At 42.8% G+C, this 24,671-nt stretch overlaps 1 protein-coding gene across 3 annotated transcripts in view; it reads left to right on the top strand.

Annotated features, from left to right (window-relative positions):
• The window catches only part of MRVI1 (murine retrovirus integration site 1 homolog), a 238,680-nt gene that overhangs the window by 55,356 nt on the left and 158,653 nt on the right, over nt 1-24,671 (top strand). For all 3 annotated transcript variants that reach the window (XM_006017678.3, XM_025196720.1, XM_025196721.1), the window contains one exon: nt 1,400-2,111. In XM_006017678.3, coding sequence (XP_006017740.2) covers nt 1,400-2,111 — 712 coding nt within the window. The remainder of the gene's footprint in view (nt 1-1,399; nt 2,112-24,671) is intronic.

Below are 24,671 nucleotides of genomic sequence, written 5' to 3'. Positions count from 1 at the left end.
ACAGCTCTATATACACAACACAAATGCATGCAAATCAGGACAAAAATATATTTTTAAATAAAATTAAAATATATTATTTGGGTTGATTTTTTTTTTCCACTTCCAAGATGGGAAACCTCCTCCCAAATGGAGTGCTTCCAGGGTGAGGGATGGGACTTCTGGTGGCAAAGGTCAGGAGCTAGGGGATGGGACTTCCAGTCCCCAAATGGCAGCAAGGGGCCAGGGCAGGGCACCTGTCAAGGGGCGGGGTTACGCTTGTGGCCCTCAACAGCTCATCAAAACTCGTTAAGTGGCCCTCCACCCAAAATAATTGCCCACTCCTGAGTTAAGGCCTTGGATACACATGAACCTGCACTGGTTTCCTTCAATAGTAGGATTCATATACATACAGATCCTTTCAATCATAATTACCTGCACACATATATACCCCGCTTCTGCTGATGCAAAAAAAATAAGATGATATGTCCTAAAAATTAAATGGATTCTAAAGCATATACCAGTAAAAGTCTACATATAATGCCTCACTTATTTTCAAAGAGCAACATCAAAACAGATAATTATAGTAAGATATAATTGCCCTTGTCTAGTCTGACCAGGTACATTTTCTTCATTAAAATTATCATTTTAACTGAAGACATACCTGTTAGAATGGGTATATTGATTGTAAATTTTTAAGTTAAATTTAGCCAAAATGGCTTTCAGCTCTCACCTGTTTTTCTGTTTGTCAAAGAAAATGAAACTGTAAGATTGTTCTTCAGTATTTTTCAGGAAAAAGGCATATATTTACCATGTTTTGTTTTGATTTGTTAACATTCAACTTCAATAAATAATGGAGGGGAAAGGAAAATAACAGGCAAAGGACTAAATTCACTTCTAAATTCACGTAACCCTGTTTTCTTCAATAAGATTTTATTATTCATTTTTTATTTGAATTGTGATAGTGCTTAAAGTACCCAGCCTTGTTGTGTTAGGCATTACACAAATAACAGAGTGGTCTTTGCCCTCAAGAGTTTACAGTCTAAGTATAGGAACATGGATACAACAAAAAGGGGCTGGGGAGCATTATATGAGTCAGTGAAATGTGTCAACTTGAGTGGGTGTGTACATTCTTTAAGGAGATCCCATCAATATCTACTTACTCCTATCTTTCACAATTTGTCTCTGGTTCAAACAGGAAGTCCCAAATGTACCCAGGGCTTAGACAATAAGGGCTTTAAAATAGAACCACTAGATATAAACCAATTTAGCCATATGTAACACAGAACACAAAGTAAGCCATTAGTCAAGCAATGTAATCTCAATAGACAAAGTAAATATCAGCCCTCACTAAGAACATAATGTATTTTAAGTATCAAAGATTTACAGGATTATTAAGAAAACTATCTTTGTATTTTTACAGCATACAAGATCTTGAACTACAGAAGATATTCTTGGAAAAATCAAATGAAACCGATGATCAGTCAGGGCGAAGTACAGTAGAAGCTGAAAATCAAACCATCACTCTGAATGTGATAAACAAGAATAATTTATTTTCACCATCTTTACAAACCGCTTATTGCAAAAGCCAAGACACAGTTTGTTTAAACAATATAACCTTGGAAAATGAAGAGAACTTCTCTGTATGCCAAAACTTAACTCCAACAGAAGACAAAGGACCAAATCAAATGGCAATGTTATTTCAGACCAGGCAAACATTTTTAGAAGGAAAAGCTAAAACAATAGATGAAAATATGGAGGCTGTGTTGGAAGACACAAAGTCTTTGACAAAAGACAAAAGGAACACTGTGGCTTTGGTTGAGCAAGTTGAACCTGAGAGGAATAAACCTATAGGTATTCCTGAAAGTAGGACTCAGTCAGAAGAAAATATAAGACTACATTCACCCGAGTCTGTTTGGATCATTAATAAACTGAAAGAATCTGCTCTTGAGGTTCTGAGGGTGCTCAGTGACAATGTCCTGGACATTGAAGTGATACTTCTACATGTTGTACAGATGAATCAAGCAGTTCAGCTTTGGTTTTATGAGGCTCAAAGAAGTACAGTTCCTCTGCATTCTCCAAAGGAAGCAACAGACTTCTTCAAAATGGGAAAAGGAAGACCAACTATAAAACAGGTACAGCGCATAACCTGGAAGTCTGTAACCAAACTTCCTTGAACCATTTTAAACTTACTTTCATTTAAAATATTAAATGAACCCAGTCATAATGTTGAAAAGTCTTTATAAGTAAGTGTACTGTAATCTAGGTCTATCTGGGCACATCTACACATGCAATTATTGTGCAGCAATAAACTGGTACACATCATGCCAGAGTTTATTGCTCCTGGGTGCCATGTTTGAATGTGCACCCAGGACTGCAGCACATTGAGCCAGGTCAGAACAGTCCCAACTAGCAAGGGACTTGGGCGATCAGCCTGCTAGCCCAGGTCAGCTTCAACCCAGCTCAATGTGCTTTGGAGGTGCTAGCTGGGACAAGAGGGTGCTTTGGTGCAGGGCTAGCTTGCAGGCACCCATGCTGAAACATATTCGTGCCCCAGCCAGCCCTATGAGCATCTATATGTGCAGTGCTGCAGAATAAAAAAACTCTGCAGTAGGATAGTAATTGTATTTAAAAGTATTAACCTACTGTGGAGTTAATTAGTTTACTCCGTCCTAATTGCATTGCAGTGTAGATGCTGAAATGTTTAATCTGGAGATAATTAGGCAACTCTGCAGTAAATTGTTCATGTAGATGCTCCCTCTGATGACCTTTTCTTTACAATAGTTTGGTTGTTTCAAAATTGAACTTGGGCTTTCTCAAGCTCGAGAATAAGACCCTGCATATCCCCATAATTGTTATTTCACGCACCTTTAGGATGTATTTTGCCCTTAGCTGTTCAGTGACAGGGCTACTACTTAAGGCACTTGGAGTTCAGTATAGGTACATCTGTACTTGGTATACAACATTGCATTTTTTTTTTTTCAACATATGATTGTGTTTTCCTTAGAGTCCATTGTAAAACTCTCTCATTGACTTAAGTGGGACTAGGATTGGTCCTTGAGAGTAGCAAAGTCCCAGTGTCTTATTTTGCCTTTTTTATTGAATATAGAATAGAATAAATACTACATGACTTGGATGACTAATCACACAGCTCAAACATCAAATTACAAGTACATCATGTTCACAGTAATATCTGCAAGAAATTATTCAGGAGCAAGAAATAGCAAGAAATGTTTTCAAACAGAATGATCATCAAAGATATGTAAATAAGGAAATCTTTGGACATTTAGATGGCATTATGTACAGTTTTCAAATAGAAGAAAAACATTTATTCACTGTGATTACTTCTTCCAGCCCCAATGAAAATATAACATGATACTTCTAATTATACAGCCTAAGTTTCATATAAAACATTTAAAAATAAAGTTCCATAACTATACAAGCCACTAAATTTACAGGGATTCCCCTTGGAAGAAATCCAACACGTCTGTAAGCATGGGAAATTGTTCTTATAATTAATAATGATTATATTTTAAAAAGTTAGAAAAATGTAAAGGTTGCAAAGTCAAGCACTCAAAGGTTAGGAAATTTTATTTAAAAAACCTTGTGTTCATTTAAAAGGGTTTGCCAGTGTAGCTGTATCAGCCATGGCCTCATCTGCAATATAGATGTAGTTAATACCAGCAAGAGAGAGCTTGTTTTAATGCCAACAGGCTCAACTACATGTACATTTAGTGCACAGGAATAAACTTTGGCACTGTTCATGCTGGAGTCAGCTGCTCTCAGGTGCAGCATCTGCACATGTAGACACTGCCCCCAGGACGGCAGCAGCTTGAACCAGAGGGGAGTCAACCCTAGGCTTCTGGTGCTGACATCTGGTGGCAGAGGGGCTGCATGGGGCATGAGAGTGCTAAAGTGTGGGGCTGCGCAGGAAGTAGCCCCCACACTTTTCTACCCTTGTGCCCTAGCCAGCTCTGGTCACCATCTACACATGTCCTTCAGCACAGTAAGTAACTGCATCCTAAAATAGTACTGTTCCTGACAGTACTATCTTACAGCTCAGTTAATTAATCTACTGTGCCCTTCACAAACCAGGAAGGATTGTTGAGGAATGTAGTAGTGTATAGCAACTTGGGCACCAGTGACCACAAGATGATTGAGTTCAGGATCCTGAGAAAAGAAAGGAAGGAGAGCAGCAGAGTAAGGACCCTGGACATCAGAAAAGCAGACTTTGACTCGCTTGGGGAACTCATGAGCAGGATCCCCTGGGATTCCAGTCTGAGGGAGAGAGGAGTCCAGGACAGCTGGGTATACTTTCAAGAGGCCTTACTGAGAGTATAGGAACAAACCATCCTGATGCACAGGAAGACTAGCAAGTACAGCAGAAGACCAGCTTGGCTTAGCAAGGAAATCTTCAGTAAACTAAATCACAGAAAGGAATCTTATAAAAAGTGGCAATTTGGATGAATAAACAGGGCAAAGTATAAGTGCATTGCTTGGGCATACAATGATTAAGTCAGGAAGGCCAAAGCACAATTGGAGATGTAACTAGCGAGGGAAGTGAAGGGTAACAAGAAGGGTTTCTACAAGTAACAAGGGTAACAAGAAGGGTTTTGGTAGCAAGAGGAGGATCAGGGAAAGTGTGGGTCCTTACTGAATGGGAGAGGCAACTTTGTGACAGGATGCAGAAAAAGGCTGAAGTGCTCAATGCCTTCTATGCCTCAGTCTTCACAGGCAAGGTCACAGTAGTCCCAGACTACTGCACCAGGCAGCACAGTTTGGGGAGGAGGTGAACAGCCAACAGTGGCAAAAGAATCAGTTAGGAACTATTTAGAAAAGCTGGACGTATACAAGTCCATGGGGCTGAATGGGCTTCACCTGAGGGTGCTGAGGAAGTTGGCTGATGTGATTGCAGAGCCACTGGCTGTCATCTGAAAACTCACGGTGATCAGAAGAGGTCCTGGATGACTGGAAAAGGGCAAATATAGTGCCCATATTTAAGCAAAGGAAAAAGGAAGATGTAAGAAACTACAGACCAGTCAGTCTCACCTCAGTCCCTAGAAAAATCATGGAGCAGATCCTCAATGAATCCATTTCTAAGCACCTGGAGAAGGTGATTAGGAATGGTCAACATTGATTCACCAGAGGCAAGTCATAACTAACCAACCTAATTGCCTGCTATGTCGAGGTGAATGGCTCTGTGGATGTGGGTAGGCTGGTGTATGTGGTATACCTTGATTTTAGCAAGGCTTTTGATACGGTCTCCCATAACATTCTCACAGGCAAACTAAGGAAGTATGGCTGGATGAATGGACTGTAGGAGGGATAGAAGACTGGCTGGAGCATCAGGCTCATAGAGTAGTAGGCAATGGCTCAATGCCTAGTTGGCAGCCAGTATCAAGTAGAGTGCCCCATGAGGTCGGTTCTGGGGCTGGTTTTGTTCAATGTCTTCATCAACAACCTAGAAAATGACATAGAGTGCACCCTCAGCAAGTTTGTAGATGACACCAAGCTGGGGAGAGTAGTAGATACACTGGAGGGTAGGCCTAGGATTCAGAGTGGCTTAGACAAATTGGAGGATTGGGCCTAAAGAAATCTCATGAAGTTCAACAAGGACAAGTACAAAGTCCTGCACTTAGGACAGAACAATCCCATGCACCAGTACAGGCTGGGGGCTGACTGGCTGGGCAGCAGCTCTGCAGAAAAGGACCTGGAGGCTACAGTGGACAATAAACTGAATATGAGCCAGCAGTGTGTCCTTGTTGCAAAGAAGGCTAATGGCATACTGAGCTGCATTGGTAGGAGTATTGATGGCAGGCCAAGGGAAGTGATTATTCCTCTCTATTCCACACTGAGGCCACATCTGGAGTGCTGAATAGAGAGGCCACATCTGGAGTGCTGTGTTCAGTTTTGGGCCTCCCACTACAGAAAGGATGTGGACAAATGGAAAGAGTCCAGCAGAGAGCAACCAAAATGGTGAGGGGGCTGGGGGATATGACTTATGAGGAAAGACTTCAGGAACTGGGCTCACTTAGTCTAGAGAAGAGAAGTCTGAGGGGGGGTTTAATAGCAGCTTTCAACTGCCTGAAGTGGGGTTTGAAAGAGGATGGAGCTAGACTGTTCTCAGTGGTGGCAGATGACAGAACAAAGAGCAACTGTCTCAAGTTGCAACAAGGGAAGTTTAGGTTAGATATTAAGCAGAATTTTCTCTTAGGAGGCTAGTAAAACACTGGAACAGGTTACCCAGAGAGGTTGTGGAATCTCCATCCTTGGAGGTTTTTAAGACCTGCCTAGGCAAAGCTTTAGCTGGGATGATCTTGTTGGTGATTCTCCTGCCTTGAGCAAGGGTAGGACTAGATGACCTCCTGAGGTCCCTTCCAACTCTAATTTTCTAGGATTCTATGATAACACCAGTGCTTGTTTGGATTGTGGTGCTTTACTGCGGAACTAATTAGTCAACTCCACAATAAAATGCATTGTGTAGACGCACCCAGCATTGCTTAAACCACTAGTCTAAGTGGAATAAACTATACAAAACAAAGGGCACTTTTTCTCCCATTTCTTGCTGCTGACATATTACCAAATCTACACATGGGTTTCTGTTAGTATAATTAGGCCAGAAAAGACTTGTTTAAGTGTAGATCAGCCTTTAAGGTTATCAATCAAACTTTATTTCTCATCCTCTGTATATTATAGTGCAGTCTTTAGTTACACAGGTTTTTAATTTAAACTTTATTTCACAACACAAGAAAGTGCCTTAATGAGGCCATTGGCTAGGCAGGGTAAGAGCACACACTGCCTCTGTAGCTGAAGTAGACTCACTTGGCCGCAAAGAAGAAAAAATATGAGAACCCAGGAGGACAGGCCAGAAGAAGCCTTGCTCTATGGCTTAATGAGATGTGCACTGTCCCAAAATGTGGAACCCGGAAAAAATAGAATAAGAACAGGCCCTGAATATATTAAAGCTTCTGCCTCTAAAAAAGCCTTTGATCTAGTGTCCCATGATCTCCTCATGGAAAAATTGGCCAATTGTGGCCTGGGGTACATCACAGTCCAATGACTGGAGAATTGGCTCCAAAGTCGGACCCAGAGAGTGGTAGTCAATGGAAGTGAATCATCATGGTGCTCCTTGAGCAGTAGTGCTTCTCAAGGCTCCGTCCTTAGACCTCTTCTCTTTAACATCTTTATTAACAATTTGGACACTGGTGTCAGAAGTGGACTGGCTAAGTTCGCTGATAACACCAAACTTTGGGGTAGACTGTCCACACCCGAGGATAGGCTGGTGATTCAGGCTGACCTTGATAGGCTTAGAAAGTGGGCAGATAAAAACCTGATGACATTCAATACGGATAAATGCAAAGTACTCCACCTTGGGGGGAACCCGCATCATGCTTATAGGGTCAGCAGTGCTACACTCACTAACACCACGGCCAAAAGGGACTTGGGGGTCATGACTGACCACAAGATGAACATGAGCCACCAATGCGATGTTGCAGCTGGTAAAGCAAACAAAACTCTGGGTTGCATCTATAGATGCTTCTCAGGCAAATCTCAGGATGTCATCCTCCCACTGTACTTGGCCTTGGTGAGGCCACAGCTGGAGTACTGCATCCAGTTCTGGGCTCCACAATTTAGGAAGGATGTGGAGAAGCTTGAAAGAGTTCAGAGGAGAGCCAGGCACATGATCAGAGGGCAAGAGAACAGGCCTTATGAAGACAGGCTGAGAGCCATGGGACCATGCCCATGCCCTACCCCCTGACACCAGTCATCGACTAGGGGGATGGTATCCCCCGGCAGCCGATCCCACTGACCCTGGGGAGAGTCCCCCAAGCTGATCTCACTCACTATAAAAGTAGCCACACTAAATAGGGAGCACGGCCTGACAGGGGGTGCACCAGTGCTCTCAGGGGGTGCATGTGCACCCCTGTGCACCCCCTATGCATCACCCCTGCATGGGACTCTTCAGCCTGGAAAAGCACAGGCTCAGGGGTTACCTGTTGGCAGCCTATAAATATATAAGGGGTGTGCATCAGGATCTGGGGGAATGCCTGTTCACCAGAACACCACAAGGGATGACAAAGTCCAATGGTCACAAACTCCTCCAAGACCATTTTAGGCTGGACATAAGGAAAAACTTTTTTACTGGCCAAGTCCCCAAGGCCTGGAATAGACTCTCTCCAGAGGTGATGCAAGCACCTGTTCTGGACTCTTGTAAGAAACATTTGGACATTTATCTTGCTGGGATCCTTTGACCCTAGCTGACTTCCTGCCCCTGGGGCATGGGACTGGACTTGATGATCTCCTGAGGTCCTTTCCAGCCCTAATGTCTATAAAATCTTCTCTCTCTAGTGGGACAGAAGTGGTGCTCTCTGGCCATTTTATGCATTGAATTTTAAATGCAAAGTATAGAAACATTGAGGGCAGGAGAAAGGGCAGAGGCCAGAACCTAGGTCTCCCTTTCTTCCAGAGGTGCTTCAACAGGAGTTGTGGACGATGCTTTTGGCCCTGCCTAAAACCATGACCTGGTCAACTTAGTGAAAAATGGGAAATGTGGGTTCAAAAGACCTGTTGGTGAGAGGGATATAAAAGTTGGGTCACCCAATTCCTGAGCAATTGGGCAATTGAGTTGTCTTTCTGTGACTTGCACAAAGTTATGTACCTCCCCAGGTAAAATCCAAGTAGCCCAAAATGCATTTACACAAGTAAAGTTAGCCAGATAAATGGTGCTTACCCATCTAAAAGTATAGCTAGGTTTGGGCCCTAGCAGGGAACACTTGATCCCATATTATTAAAAACTGGCAAAGTTATAAGCAATTGAATACAGTGTCTCGTTATGGGAAGTATCACGTTGCCTTAAATACGTCTGCCATCACTAGCTGTCTATAATACTTGGAACATTTGTTTAATGTTCAAAACACTTTACAAATGTTTTGCAAACTAATCCACAGAAGAGCTCCATCAGGTAGGATTAATTGTAAGTGTTTATCTCTGTATTACAAATGGAAAAAACCAAGATGAGGATATGTCTATCCAGTAGGGTCATTAGGGGCAGGTGAGCAAGGCACAAGCCCCAAGTGCTGAGTTAGAGGGGGTCTGAGAATGGCAGCCACTGCTAGCCCAGCCACTGGCCCAGTCCCCAGCACTGCTGCAGCAGCTGCCACTACAGTCCAAAGCACAAAACTTCCTAGTTACATTTCTGTATCTACCGTGACAGCAGTGTGTCCCAGATGGGATGGCCTTAAGTAAGGCATCCCTGACTCCAAACCTAGAAATACTGTGGGAAGACTACTCTGGAGCATCCTTCTGAAGATGTTCTGAAGACCTCAGACTCTAGCACATGTGATAACAGCTACAGAAGGATGTCTCAAAGCAGCCTCACTAGGACATTTTTTTCGTAGGAACAGATAGGTAAGGCAAGCTCATTTAGCATCCTGGCCACAACTTGCAGGGGCCATGGTATAGATGTAATCAGAGGGAGCCTATACGCAAGCGTGGAGGCCTCTTTGATGCACTGTAATTCCAGTGTGTCAGAGCAGACTCTATTAATCGAGTCTGCTGGAGTGTGGTAATTACCATGCTATAGGAGCCTCCTGTGTCTCATGTATCAGTGTCCCCATGCTTAAAAATGGCGGCAGAGGCTCTTGAACTAAAGTTCATTGAACAAGCTTTAGTTCAAGCACCCCGTCATCATTTTTAAGTACAGGACCCTGATATATGAGATGCAGTGGTGCTTTAATTGCAGCAGCTCTCAGAGCCCCTCGAATTAAAGTACTGGCCTTGTACCCCATTCCCAGGGCATGTGTAAAAGTGCCCAGAGAGTCTAATAACTTGTCTAATAAATAGTGCTCAAAGTCACAAGGGAAGTTGTGATTGATATGAACACCAGCAAGGGTAATAGTGAGGCTGCTTAATGAGTTCAGCTTTCTTTATAGGCTTGTTTTCTAAAAGGCTTCCACTACATTTTGGCCTGTCCTACTGCTATAACTAATGCATGTTTGAAAAGTAGAGAAAAGAATGGTGATTAGTTTAAAAAATAAATGCTAATTTTAGGGGATGTTTTCTGTTTTGTGACCATGCTTTGATTATGTGAGCAACAGGCCACTGCTGAGTAGTAACACTGAGGGAAGATTTTTCGAAGAGAAATAAAGGAGAAATTAAGCAGTCAACTGTCACTGATGTGGAATAGGATTTTGATATCTAACTCTGCTTGGGTCTTTAAAACTGTCTCATCCTCTTCTATGGGCCAGTACCCAGACTGTACACTAATCCTTTCCAGCTCCCACTGTGGTCTTGGACACTTCACTAAGCAATTGCATTTTTAAAGATGCATAAGAAGCGAATAGCTATAAAATCCCATTATTAAATAGTTGGCTCTTTCTGGTGCATTACGACAAAAAGAAAAGTACAATATTTTTGATCGTGTTGTGGTCTTAAGAAGGGTTTCTAAGCTGAAATGTTTTACATCTCAGCTTTCAGCTGAAGAGTATTTAAACAGCTGACATATAAAGCCTTTAAAAGAAAATCGTAACTGTGGAATCTGGCACTAAAAATACATTCTGAGAACTACTCAGATCATTTTAGATTAATTTATATTGTCTTTGTAAATAGGGAATGCATCCAGAAAGTATTGTCCATACTTAATACTTAACAAAACATGTGTTATATAAGTGAAGAAAAGATTATATGGCTTTAACCACGTGACTGCACACCTATTTAAATAGTTAAGTTACTCCCTCTTCTATCAAATAGAGGGAGTACTTGGGTTTCAGATTATTTGAATTCCTGTCCTAACAGATGCTACAGATGTATGAAGGCACATTATGGTACAATCCAGTAGCATGAATTGATGATCATTGTGAAATTGCTTTTTGGGAAATTGAAAGCCTACCTTTAATTGTACGTGTTATAAGCTCTCACTTTGCTTATAGCAAAGTTTTGGTTGCAGGATGTGCAGTTCTTCATATCTAGAGAGATCATGAATGTAAATATCAGTGGCATAACTAGTGAGGAGCAATAGGGGCAATTCTCCTGGGTGCTGACTTTGTGGTGTGAGCTGGGGGAAAAAAGTGGCTGCTGTCAGCAGCCAAGTGTTTGTGATTATGAACTGAAAGTCACTGCTTGCCCTTTGCACCAGGTGCCTGGCCGCACCCCTACACTGCTGGTGAATGTTTTAAAGATTAATAAAGAGATTGTGTTCCAATTGTATTTAAGATTTGTCAGGGTATGGTTCTGAAAATATATGAAATTGTTCACTGCTCTAGTTTGTAGAGACAGTATTCTAGAGAGGTGGGGGAAGGAAAATGCAGTAACTGGGAGGTGATCATGATGAGTTATTTGAACAGAACATTTTTGAGGTGAGAAGCAGTTTTAAAACCATTAAATGCCAAGATTTCTAACAGGGGGCTGTTTGTGATGTGTGACATAGCAGTTGAGGATATTAATGTGAACCTCAGAGGTTCAAAAATCACAAGTTAGCCTTCCAAATCTAGGTTTAAAAAATGGGTCTTTCGATATCTACTGACTTCTGAACCTTCAACATACATAAGAGTCATGCTTTCTGTTTTCTTCCACAATTGCAAAGGCTAAAAGGTGAGAGACAGCATGTTTTTCCTTTGTGAAAGCTAAGACTCCCAGTCATCTGCATCCAGGAACTGAGAATTAGAAGAAAGTGTCTAGTAGCATGAGACTTGTAATACTTGTAAACATCAAATTCTGCAATGATATATGTTTATTTGCATAATATCCTCACAGAATAGATCACTAAAGTTGACTTTGGAGAGGCAATTGCTAAAGGTTGTGGAGAAAGCTGAGTCGGAGAACGGGGAGCCACTCTGAAACTGTGATGTGATCTGTCTGAAGGCTGAATGCTTACACTGCCCCTGTACTTCTGCACCCAGAGAACTGCCACTGAGCCCACCCTGCCCAGTTGCTTTTAGTTCCAGTGTGCCAACTCTGAGGCAATGTAGCCAACTTAGAGTGGCACTGAACACACGTTGGTGAGCAAAACATAAACTTGGTTTGGCTGGTGCTGAGGATGCAAACAGATGTTGCCTTTGTGCTGCCATCACAATTTTTATGGCAGCACAAAGGGAAAACAAAAAGACATCTTTACTATTTGTCACACCACAGATGCCAAAATTCATGGCCTGACACAAAGCAGTAATCGTTTCTGCCATTTTCTTGTGGCAGACATCGGTTTGCTTTATGGCAGGAGAGTGCAGGCAACTAAGAGCTCCATGGGCAGCTCCATGGAATTGCCGTGCAGGATTGGGCCCCTCAAGCCCCAGGAGTGCCTGCTTTGCTTTCCCTGCTTACACAGACATACCCCAGAGAATCTCCAGGGTCATGCATCTGTAAGCAAAGAAAGATGGGTTTTTGTGCTTGCAGAGACGTGCCTTGAGGAATCCCAGCTTTCCCCAATTACACATACATGCCCCAAGGAATCTCCAGGAATGCCTCTACAAGCAGCAGACATGTCGTCCATTGTGCCTCAGGGTAAATGGGTAGGCAAATGGGTGACATGTATTTTCCTCAGTGAAGCAGATCAGCTGGGCCGGGAGTCTTCCTGGCACAGTTGATCCACTTCATTTGGTGACATCTGTTTATGTCCTGAGTGACTAACTGCCTTATTTTTAGAGGTTGGTGTCTGTGGAGGGGGCAGTGAGTGGGTGGGATGTGCTTCATGGTCAGGCTCCTGGATACAGCACAGGAATGGCATAGATCAACATCTCAGCATCTAGGTTATTTATTGCCTAGCAAGCTGAGAAATGGAAGTGGACTAGGAGGAGATGTGGGGATGCTATTTGTATTTGCATGCAAGATGTATTGACCTGTGGATCAAATTTTCATTGTGGCGGTCATTACAAAACATTATAAAGAAACAGAGATTTGTATATTTTGAACTAATTTGCATATACAGAAGTTGTAGACCTTGAATTTGTAACTAGGTAGCAACCATAAAAACAAGAGTTTAGTCTAAAGGAAATGGGAGGTTTGTATGTTGGATACAAAATCAGAGCCAATTTCTCTGGTGTTTCTCTTTTGGCCATAGGGCCACATGTGTGAAAGTGGCTAGATGACTAGCATTATTTTATTACTATTATTTTTCTCTCAGTACATTTTGGTGTGATAGCATGCTACTGAGAGAAGAGTTCATTTACAGCATCTTCTACCTTATTTCATAGCTGCTGTTTAAAGTAATGAATCATGTTAATCTGATACTGCTAGCTGGAAAAGCTGGTATTAGCCTATTTAAAAATTATGGCTTGCTTTTTTTTCTTCTAAGTGGGTATGTAAACTAATGTATTTTTCCCCCTTTTTTAATGGAGCAAAAATAGTGCTTCACAAATGCTTCAAAATATTGAAATACTTTCTTTTTGGACTCCTTCCTTGATTTTGCCTGATACTTCCATGCTGGTGCATGTCTAGTTTTCATTTTATAATTCCTAGACATTTGGCTTCAGCTGACCTGTTATTCAGTAGTAATATTTATATTATGAGAGCACTCAAAGTTCCTGTAACAGAGGGGGCAGATGCATGAGCTGGAGCCATCCCTTGAACACATCCCATTCTCCACATTAGGGTGTGTGTAGATGAAATGGGGGCCCTAAATTCAAGTGGTGGGTTTTTAAAAACACCACTTCAGTTTAGGGCCAATTAAACCCCTATATTGTGCACACACCTGACTTACCTGCCTTTCCAGTGGTGGGGAGGAGAGGGTGAGCTGCCAGCAGGTGGAGCAGTCCCTGGGCTGGTCTGGGGGCTGATGCTTTCCTTCACAGCCATGGTGCCCCCCACCCCGGCAGCACCCACCCATAGGCACCCGGCTCAGGTGGCCCCGGGGGCACCACAGCCATGGAGGGAAATGCCGGACCCCCGCACAGCTCAGGCAGGCAGGCAGGTTCAGTGGGGGGGAGATCAGGCTCGCCGCTTTATTTTTTTTCGTCCTCTTGGGTGAAGCCTGCCTTCCCAGGTTGCTGCTAGTCTGCCTGTAGGGCTTCCTGCAGAGCCCCTGAGCTGCACGGAGTCTGGTGCTTCACTCCATGGCTGGTAGAGCAGCAAACTAAAACTCCTTGGAGGAGTTTTAGTTTGCTGCTCCCCAAATCATTTGAGATGTGTTATGCCACCGAATTTGCTACAGCGGCTGTAATTAATGCACAATACGCCGCCGAGGCATGCAAACACCGACACCATTAAAGCAGTGCAAAAGCATTTGGCCCACTTTAAAGTCTCATGCACACATGTCCCTCAGCAAAAAGATACAAAAGCTTGAAAATACCGTAACACTTAACAGGGACCATTCCTATTTTCCACAGCCTCTCTGTCTTGTGATGGCTGCTATAGAGAGCCCTTCTCTTGACCTTTTCAACCTACAAGGTAGGACCTAATATATGATTTCCTATAGGCTACATATCCTAGTTTAAAGGACTCAAGGCTTGTGACAAGAGCAAATGGGGTGAGGTGGTCAGTGTGCATACACCCAGAGTCTAATGCGACCTGTTACAGGCCTCAGTAGGCCTAATGATCATACGAAGACTGAAAAAGTGACAATCCTTGCTAAGGTACTGAATATGATATTGTATTATGTCTTATCCTGTGCATGTTGCAGGCTGATGTAGGATCTTAGGTAGAGTTGTGATTCAGTTCAAAATAGTTGCATGCCATTTCTGTCCAAGAAAATAGGGGTTTAGTTTTTACTTTATTTGTTTTCCATTGCTCTTAATTATTAAGTATGAGTCTTTTCACTACCCTAAGAAGTATAGGGTATGGAGTGTATATGGTGATATTTTAGAAGTGCTAGAAACAATTACTTTGGTAGTCTATAAACATGATGGATAATAATGGCTCTAGTCATTGTTTTGTGAGCGTGACTTTAGTTCTGTGCAAAGAACTACTCTGTTTGTTTTGCAGTGGTTCAGTGGTTGTAATTACACCACAATGTTTGTAATGAAATGGAGGGTAAAACCAAACAAAATTTCTATTGAAAAGGGAAAAACTTCAGACGCTTTAAAATTTAGAGCTGTTGCTGTGTGGTGTATTGAAGTAGACACAAGACATTTCTGTTCTCTATCCCATTTTTCTCCATCTTTAGATTGAACACGTTTTTCAAAATAGGAAAACCTGGGTTTCAAGTTGGGGAGAGCATTCCCTTTAAAAATAAAAAGCTGAAATAAACCACAGAGGGACAAGAGGAGAGACAAGGATTTATTCCTGTAAGAGCACTTTACTTTTTCCTTTACACAGCAGCCTCTCCTTCTGTTTCCTTGCCACCTTTCTACTGTGCTGCTTCTGTCATTTGTCCCCACCCCACTTATACCCATGCTTACTCATGTCGACTTGCATATACTCATACTATCACTCATCCAGACAACCCATACTTCTAATCTCACTGCCGTCTCCAGTTCTCAGCTCCCTTTACCCTTCCTGGCTATCTGTGCAGTAAACATCTCAACTGGTAAGTACCAGTCCCACCCTGCTGCAGAGTTTTTCATGCTCAGAAACACATGTGTAGATGTTGAGCCGGCTGGCTGGGGCACAAGGGTGCTTCAATGTGGGAGCTGCCTTCTGGCTAGCCCCATGCTGAAGCATGCTCTTGCCCCAGCCAGCCCCTCCTCAGCACACTGCGCCTGGTCAGAGCAGCCCTGGGCTGGCAGGCTAACCCTCCAGACCCCTGCCAGCCAGTGCTGTTGTGACACACCTCAATGTGCTGCAGTCCACGTCCACATGTAAACCGTGTGCCCAGGAGCTTCTCAGGAGCAGTAAATTGTGGAGCAATAAGCTCTACAGTTTTGCTGCATGTTAGTGGCTTGTGTAGATATGCCCAAGGAGTCATATATCCTTTGTAAACCCTTAATTTATGACTTAAACCTACTCTATTACATGGGGCTCATGGGGTAGATGGACTTGTATAGTTTCTCCAGCTGCACCAGGAACTTATCAGTTGTCTGGGTGTACAATAGGCACTGGGACTTTTAGGCTTGTAGCAGCTTCAGCTACAGTTATTCTCACTGCAACATTTACAATAATTTCAGCATCTTATTAATGTATACTAGACATTTTGGTGAATATTCTTTTACAACCAACACCCTTTTTACATTAATAATTTGTTCCAATATCAACTATGCTCTTAAATTAGATTTTATTTCCAAGTAACAAACATGCCCTTAATCACCTAAGAGATGGAGACCTATGAATCCATTAAAAAAAACAAACTGTTTTTTGGTTTGGGGGGGGGCACTTTAGGCAAGTCCAAAGCTGCTATTTCATTTTTAGAAACTCAGTATTCATTACAGCAACTGCATATACATAGCCTTTCTCATGGGCATTGTTCAGAGGATTGTCGTAGAAGATCCTCTAGTGGACTTCTTGCCACAGCTCCCTGTGAACTGAATTGGTTCTGCTGTGTTCAGAGTCCTCTTTACAGTTGAAAAAGGGCAAGGTTTGTTCCAAACATGTGGCACTTCAATTTCAAAAAACATTGTTGGCACTTGTATTTAATTTGTACATCTTTGTAGAGTGGTTCTCATGTGTATTGTTCATCATTAAATTTTGTCAGTATAGTCCATGGATATGGATGGAGGAGTGGGGGGGGGGTGTTGTTTGTTTGTTTTTTGTTTGTTTGTTTGTTTGTTTTACTGAAGGCTGGGTAGATATGTATCTTATAGGCTAACTAAACAAGATCTATATGAGAAAGCACAAACTATTGTGAACTTGAGTTCACGTCATCAGATGCTGTGAACAGGGCTGGCCCACAATTTTTTTGGGGCCCCCTGCAAGATATAGTTTTGGTGCCCCCAATCCATCAAAAAATCAAAATTGCAGTTAATATTGGTATAAACTCACTGAAATAAAATAGTCAGGGCCAGGCTGTGTGCATGTGGGCTGCACTGCGGGGGGTGCAGGGTGGGGGCAGCACATGCTGGGGACACCTGGGTTTCCTCCCCGGAGCCAGGAACTCTTCCCCTGCTCAGCCGGGAAGGGACTCCCTGCCTGCATCGAGCCATTTAAACATGATGCAGGTGAAGGGTGGTGAGCGGGGCACTACCCCTTGGCTGTGGGGCCCCCTGTGGCTACAGGTTCCACAGGATAGGACCAGTTGGCCCTGACTGTGAAAGGGCAAGCATAGAGTAGTGTATAAAGTGGAGTGAGTGATTTGAATATAAAAGACGGGAAGGGAAGAGGGAGATGAAGGTGGGGGTACAGCCCTCTCCCCCCTCCCCCCACCCCCACACACACATTTGCCTATTTCAAAAGTCTAAACATGTTCAGTGGAGTCTTCCTGATATTAACACTTATGCCATCCCCCCCCCCACACACACACACCCCTCCTCCCGACCCATCTGACATTTGCCTATTGGGTCAGGGGTGGGGTGAAATGGAGCCTCCTTTCCTGGCACCCCCCCACCCTGGCTGGGGTATTGGGGGGACCCATATCAGGCCCACAAGGCAAGGGAGGGCTCCCTTCCCCTACTCAGGCCTCTTGACAGCAGCAGCAGCAGTTGCTGGCTGTTTTGCCCAGCAAGAGCTGGGGGGAAGGGGTGAAAAGGAACCCCATTGCCTTGTGGGTCTGACCTGGCTCCCCCTAGTATCCCAGCTGGGGTAGCTGTGGTGGGGAGGCATGAAGTGAGGGGGCTCCATTCTACCCCGCTCCCCCTCCTCCAGCTCTAGCCAGGCAAAGCAGCTGGCAACACCATGCTGCTCCCTCTTCCTTCTCCCTTTCCTACTGACAGTCCCACAAAGCATGAAAAATTAACCCTGGAGGAAAGACAAGTTTCCTAAGGTGCTCTGCTTTAAAGCCCCTGCATTTAATACCTGATTTGATATGGGTTAATTTTTTGTGCAATCGGCCATTTTAAAAGCATTCTGCAGCCATGCGCATGTCTTGCATCACAGCTGTAGAGCATTTTCAGGGGCCCAATCACATGAAAAATGTAACTTGTCTAAGCACCCAAATGGCTCTATAATACAGAATTAATGTTCCATAGCCCATTTTAGGAGATGTTTATACCACCTAATGAGGATTGGTCTGCATGGGTGCATAGATGCAGATGCCAAATCTTGATTAATGGTATCAGGAATTTAGTATAGTATTTTTGAGTAAGTGGAAATGATAAAGTAGGCTAATGCATCAAGGGATTTACTTCTGCAGTGATTTAATCCTTTCAGCCTTTATACATGAAGAATACATAACATAACAAGATGACTGATTTCATATTAATGAAAACTACCAAGCTGCATTGAATGTTTCATATTTTAGTAGTGCTATGCATACCAAACAATAGGGGCAGCTTTGAAACTGTCTTTATAACAAGTACCATGAAGAGACAATAGCAAAAAAATGCAACTGAAAGTTAGACAACTGACTATCAAGGCAGACAACATATTACTTAATTGTATGCAGCAATTCCTTGAACATCAGTTCTCTGATTACATTTGGCCCATTAAGTGGAAAGATAAAAAGAAACTGTTGCTATGTCTAATCATTTTAATTGCCTGGATTTGTTCCATTGAAATGTGGTTGCCAGGATATTGTTGCCAGAGCTATATAAAGACAAATGCAGATGCTGTATCCTTGCTTGTGTAATATAGAAGGATGACACAGTTCCCACAAAGCTTCCCTCATTCCAATATTCTTCATGTAGTTCTGGATCAAATGCATTGTTTAATCAACATAATTTCTACTATTTTTAAAGTACAGTTTTATCTCTGGGAACAGCAAAAATTGCTTTGTGGATGAAAAATTCATTGTAGATGAAGAAGAGAATCCAGCAAGATAAGAGGTTGAAAGCACTTGCTTATCTTTAATTGTTGGGTTTGTACTTATAAATCAGCATGCTCAGGTAATAAACTGAATACTACACCATTAGAATTCTAGATTTTCAGAATATTCAGAATAAGCATTAATCTGAGGAGCCAACATAAGAAGACTTCACGCTGAAACTTCATCTTCTAGCCCATTCGTTGTGCAAGAACTAAACAGGAATTACACTGCAGACATTATTGTAGTATAGCAATTCCTTTGCTAGCTTTAAGTGAACTACCTCAGTTACTGAAACAATAATACCTACAGCAGCACAGATCTCAGCTCAGGCTAATTTATCTGGGTAGAGTTTCAAGTTGCTGTGATTAGACTGTCTAGATTTGACTTGGTCTTTTGGTTTGCAGTATCCCTCCCTATCTCAAATATAGTTATTATAAATTTGTTTTTGAAAGGACATGCATTCTCCTTTTCTCCCCTGAGTGTTTCGATATGTGATTGTAAAATACACAACAAGCAATCAGGAAGTCAATCTTGAACTCCTTATTCAGTCCAACCTCTTATGACTATGCTTTTCTTTAATTTTTATCAGTTTAAGAATCAAGTTTCTGTTTTTGTTGGTGTTGTTTTATGTTTTTGTTTTTAAAACCCTCTGATAAGTCATTATTCTGGAACAGCTTTCATTTAACATTCTTCTTTTATAATAGCATGTTTTTTTTCCCCTCTGGAGAGTAAGGAACAGAAGAATGGTCCCAAAGCTTCTGTGAATTGGCTAAGAATATCATCTGTCACTACCAGGAGGTTCTGTGTAAAATTAGAATTTCTCAGGCCAGACTCAGAACAAGATTTGTTTTTACAGTGCGCATTAAATATGTGATTGCATTCCAGAGCTCATTTTATAGTTAGGGTATATTCAGCATAATATTGTGTGGGGTAAACTTTAATTAAGTGCACAGAACATGAATATAATTCTTTGTGCTGCATCTGGGGAAAGGGAGGCATTCTGTCAAGAAAGGCCTCAGTTCACTATAAGATTCTTGGGATTTTGATCTGTATCACTTATGCATAGTGGCATGATTTATCAGTCTTCTCATTACAACTACAAGAACTGGTCCAAATCTTAAGAAATGCAGAGCCCACTTATAACACAGATAGCATTTAATATATTAGAAAGACAACTAGTAGGTTTAGCCCCTAGTAAACGCACCAAACACAGGTACAGTCATCCCCAGTCTTCTAATTAATATGCCCCCAAAATGGTCCAAGTTTCATATCAAGTTTCATGTGATTTTTTTTTCATGTGGTACCATTCTCACTACAAACAGTAAAGCATTTCTGTTTGAATGGAGTGTTCTGATTGGAAGTCGGTTCTTTTTGTTTTTCTGTCGTGCAATTCTAGCTTTACCTTATTTATTTTCATGCTCTTTTCATTCTTGAGAGGAACTGAATAACATCTTAAATTACTCAGAAATCCTTGTGTATTCCATCAGATAGTAGTTAGCTTGGGTGAGGTGTTTCTTGATGTATTACTTCAAGGATATTGATGCTACATCCAGCCTTCAAATGCCATCACAGATCTGGTAGTTTCCCCTACTTAGATGTTTGCTATGTTGGGCCTCAAATTAACTTGACCTGTGTGCTCTAAGCTTCTTTGGATGTCAGTAGACTGTGGCACTATTTTATCACTTGTTCTTATACAGGTTCTTCTGTTACCCCTTCATGGAAACAGAACCCTACAGCCCTACTACTTTTAGTGCTCAGGATAAGATGGCCATGTGTTCTGGTCTGGCTGGGACACTCCAGGATTCCAAAGCCCTGTCCCAGTTGGTTGGCCAAAAGTCCTGGGCCAGAGTCTAGCAGGAAGGCACAGTGGCATGGTGTGCCAGGCAGGCAGCTGGCCAGGCACCACTGCTTCTAGGTGGGAGCAAGGTGGGTAGACTGGAGCAGGCACCACCCCGCCAACACATGACACATACTTGCTTCTGCACAGGAGTAGTGGTGCCTGCCCAACTGCCTGCCTGGTGCACCATGCCACTCTGCCTCCCTGCTGTATTCCAGCCCAGGACTTTAACCAACTAGCTGGGAGCAGTCTATGGAATCCTGGAGTGTCCCGGCCAAATCAGGATGCATGGTCACGCTAGCTCAAGTCAAGTGCACACAAAATACTGCAGTAACTTAAATATACACCCTAATAAATCTCCAGGTCTAGGATTATAGAACTCTTCAAATACACGGGATAGATTTAGTTTGTATATGGCTCCAAACACCACAGAGCACCAGAACACCATAAAGCACCAGAAATGTGCATATCTAGACCAATGTAAAAAAGCCTCCATGAATTTCCCTATGTCCCCTGGAGCAATCTTTGGCCTGGGGTTATCTTCCTGTAACTCATGTTTCACTTCTGAACCCTGAGGTCCTTCCAGCTCAGCTTACTTTCTCTGAGTTTTGTTGGCTTACCTCTTGTTGCGACAGTCTGATCTTTTCTTTTTTTCTCAACATTTCCTATGATAGCTTATGACAGGTGTTTTCAAACTTTGTGCTACAATAACCCTGAGTGCTGGATGGTGGTGGTGGGGGACAGAGAGCTCGCACACAGCAGCCACCACCATCCATCACTACATGCCACCACTGCACGCTGCTTCCCCTCACCACCATGGTACCCCCTGAGAAGTTTGTGGCACCCTTTTAAGTTGCTCGCAACCCCCTGAGGATTGCAGCCCACAGTTTGAGAACTGCTGGCTTATGAGATTTTTTGTTGAGTCCATTTTAGGACCTCTCCTTTCTCCCATCTGTTTCAGCAATTTCCAGTCCCCAAGCCATCTCAGAGGCAGATAAGCATAATAGTTTTCTCCACTCCAGTGAGCTGCATTAACTTTCCAGTGAGTCAATTTTTTGGTAAAGTGTAGCCATTGAAGTTAAGTACTCTGCATTGTTCCAAGTCTGTCGTGTGTGTACTAGAGGTTTCATTAGCAAAAGTGGCCATGAAGAGGCATTCCACTGTACAACACATTTTATTGTATCAGCCAGAATATCTAAGTTGCCTTTATATACATTTCCCAAATCATCACAGATGGTTACATAGTTCATATTGACTCACACTTCATACATACAATGTATGCATGTATAAGGATAGAATTTGGCTTATGAGAGACAAGTATAAGCATTGAAAATATTTGTTTATAAAATTAAATTATCCTACTGATCACCTGTGGATCATGTCACATTTTTCCTCCAGCCCAGAATGTAAGCACATCTGTCATTTAAATCAGTTAAGTTCTTGCTTGCAAAAAGTCCCATTGTATACAATTTTCTTAATGTTTCATTTTACTTTTGTGTAGTATGTATCAAATGACTTGAGGAAATGTGTGCTTTGTGGCAAGCTTCATAATGGATTTATAGCCAAGTCCCTTTGTAATTCAGTTTTTCCCTCATACCTAAACTTGACAATGAGCATGTTTTGCCCGTTAAGTCCTGAGACAATTCACTGTACCACAATTTAAAAAAAAAGTGAATAATGATTTGCTTGTTCAGTGTTATCTTGAATTGTAACTGGAATGAGATGTTTAATCATGATCTTTTTTGCCACAGACACAAGGCTTACATTGATTACTAGGTTTGTATTTGGGTAGGAACCTGCTCCAGAACATATTGGCAGGAAAATATTTTCAATGGTTGTATTGGTTTTATTTGGTTTTGTTTTGAGGGAAAGCATGCTTTTCTTTGTTAACGTGTAATCAGGTTGATGCAGAAATGCTTTTCCTCAAGTTGCACAGTCAGTGCCATAGCAAGGGGGGTGGCAAGTGGGGTGACCGTCCCAAGTGCTGAAGTGAAGGGGTGCCAATCAGCACTGCCCAGTCAGGGCAGGGCACAGGATGGAGCCACAAGCAGCTTGTTTGGGGGGGCATGGGAACGGGGAATGCCCTCGCTCCCACTGCTGTGTGCACTCCCCAGCACGCATGAGGGGGCATGTGCCACCCCCAGAGCTGTGTACGGGGCAAGGGTGGGCTTTGCCCCAGGCACCAAATCTCATTGCTATAGCACTGTGTACAGTACAGGCAATGATGGACCTCAACCCTTCCACCTCTTTATTTATTTAATGATAGAGCTGTAGTTAAATGCTTTGATTATTAGTTCTACTGGAAAAAAAAAAGTTCTTTTTAATTATAGGGGTAGGGGGGTTGTCATACTACATAAATGAGTGCTCGAATGAGGCCTTGTGCAGGCATTGTGTTTATCCTGGGAGAGTTGCTGCTCTCCCAGAAGAAACCTTGAGCACACAGATGTTTAGGCTTTTTATTCGAGAGCAAAAACACCCACTCCAGGAGAAAGGTAATCAGGGTTAAATCACTTCCAAGAGAGTTTCTTGTGGGAGAGTGAATCTCTGTACATGCTGACAATACAAGCTGTCCATGGAGATCTGAATTAGCCAATCAGGGCTGTCCTACACACTGCTATCATCTGTTGCCAAGCAGACTATGGAAGCCTGTAGAGCATACTGAGATGTGTGCACAGTCCCTTTCTGACCCCCCCCCATGTCACCCCCCCCCGCGTGCACAGTTTGAGCGCTGTAAATGCTCCATTCTTCAGGGCCTCAGCATTTGAATGTCTGTACATCTGGCTCTAGGTAAGTTTTTTCTACCATGATAACAAACCTGGGAGAATTGTCCCAAGTTATTTGAATGTGTTTATGCAGCCCCTATGGAACTGAATAGGTTTGAAACTGTACACAAGTCTGTACAGTTTAATCTATTAAACTGTGCAGATTATGTTTAATCTATTCACATGGAAGCAATGGGATTTGCTGCTAGTCCTTCTCTGAGGAAGTTGAATAAGTTTATCAGCATATTAATTGACTGTGCTGGTGTTCTGGGTTGCAAAATATTTAACATTCATATTGGTATGGAGTGCACCCATATTTTTAAAGAAGGTTGAGATACATTTTTGAGTTTCTGATCATGTTGATATTTGCCTTGCCACTGCATTACTTTGCCTGAAATTAAATACTTGTACAAACTCTCTCCTCTAACAGATTTAGCATGTCAGTACCTCTTCCCCTTTCTATGGCCTCATTCACTTCAATTTGTAAAATTCTTTTTTAAATTGTTAATTTTCACTCATTTTATATTTGTCTATGTGTAGCAGGAGCTTGGTGCTCCTGCTATTTCAAGGGAAGGCAGGCTTCAGAAAAAGCAGGTGAGTCAGAGGCCAATCAAGGGAACCCCATACCCCAAAGAGAGCTGGGCTTGTAGGATATAAGCCCAGAGCCTGAGTTGGCCAGGCAGTCTGACCTGGAATCCATGGAAAGAGGAGCTCTTGAACAGAAGGGCTATAGCAAGACTCCTGACTAACACCTGAGCTGGGATTAGGCAAGACCAGTGGTTTAGGGATTGAGATTGTAGTGGCAGTGTAGGTCTCAACTGCCCTGGGAGTGGGGTGAGGGCCCAAGGGATTAGGGCCAAGAAGCAGGGCCACAGCCACAGAGTGAGGACAGCAGGTAGGGTCAGAGACCCATAGCCCATGAGGGGTGAGAACCAGGGTCAGAGACCTGTAGCCTGCGAGGGGCAAGAACAAGTAGGGTCAGGGAGCTCATAGCCCACAACAGGTAGAGTCTGTTGGAAGAGACAGAGGCCTGAGCCCAGGGGGGGCAGAGTATGCAGGCCTAAGCCCAAAAAGGGTTGGAGAACGTTTGAGATACAGAGGCCTGATCCCAGGAGGGGCTGGGATGGTTAAAGGCATCAGGGCTGGAGGCCGCAACAGCAGTGGAGACCACTCCAGGTTTACAGGCCCATGTTGATTGGAGTTGACACTTTAAGCTGAAGGCCCATAGATGAGGGATTGACTGGATGGGATGATGGTGTTTAACATTCAGTGATTGGTAACATCTGCAAGATTTGGGTATAGCTAACAGTAGCAATATCAGAGCACATGCTATTTT

This window comes from Alligator sinensis, unplaced genomic scaffold, assembly GCF_000455745.1.
Source record: "Alligator sinensis unplaced genomic scaffold, ASM45574v1 scaffold755_2, whole genome shotgun sequence".
Taxonomy (NCBI): domain Eukaryota; kingdom Metazoa; phylum Chordata; order Crocodylia; family Alligatoridae; genus Alligator; species Alligator sinensis.
This window is presented reverse-complemented; position numbering and strand designations above follow the sequence as displayed.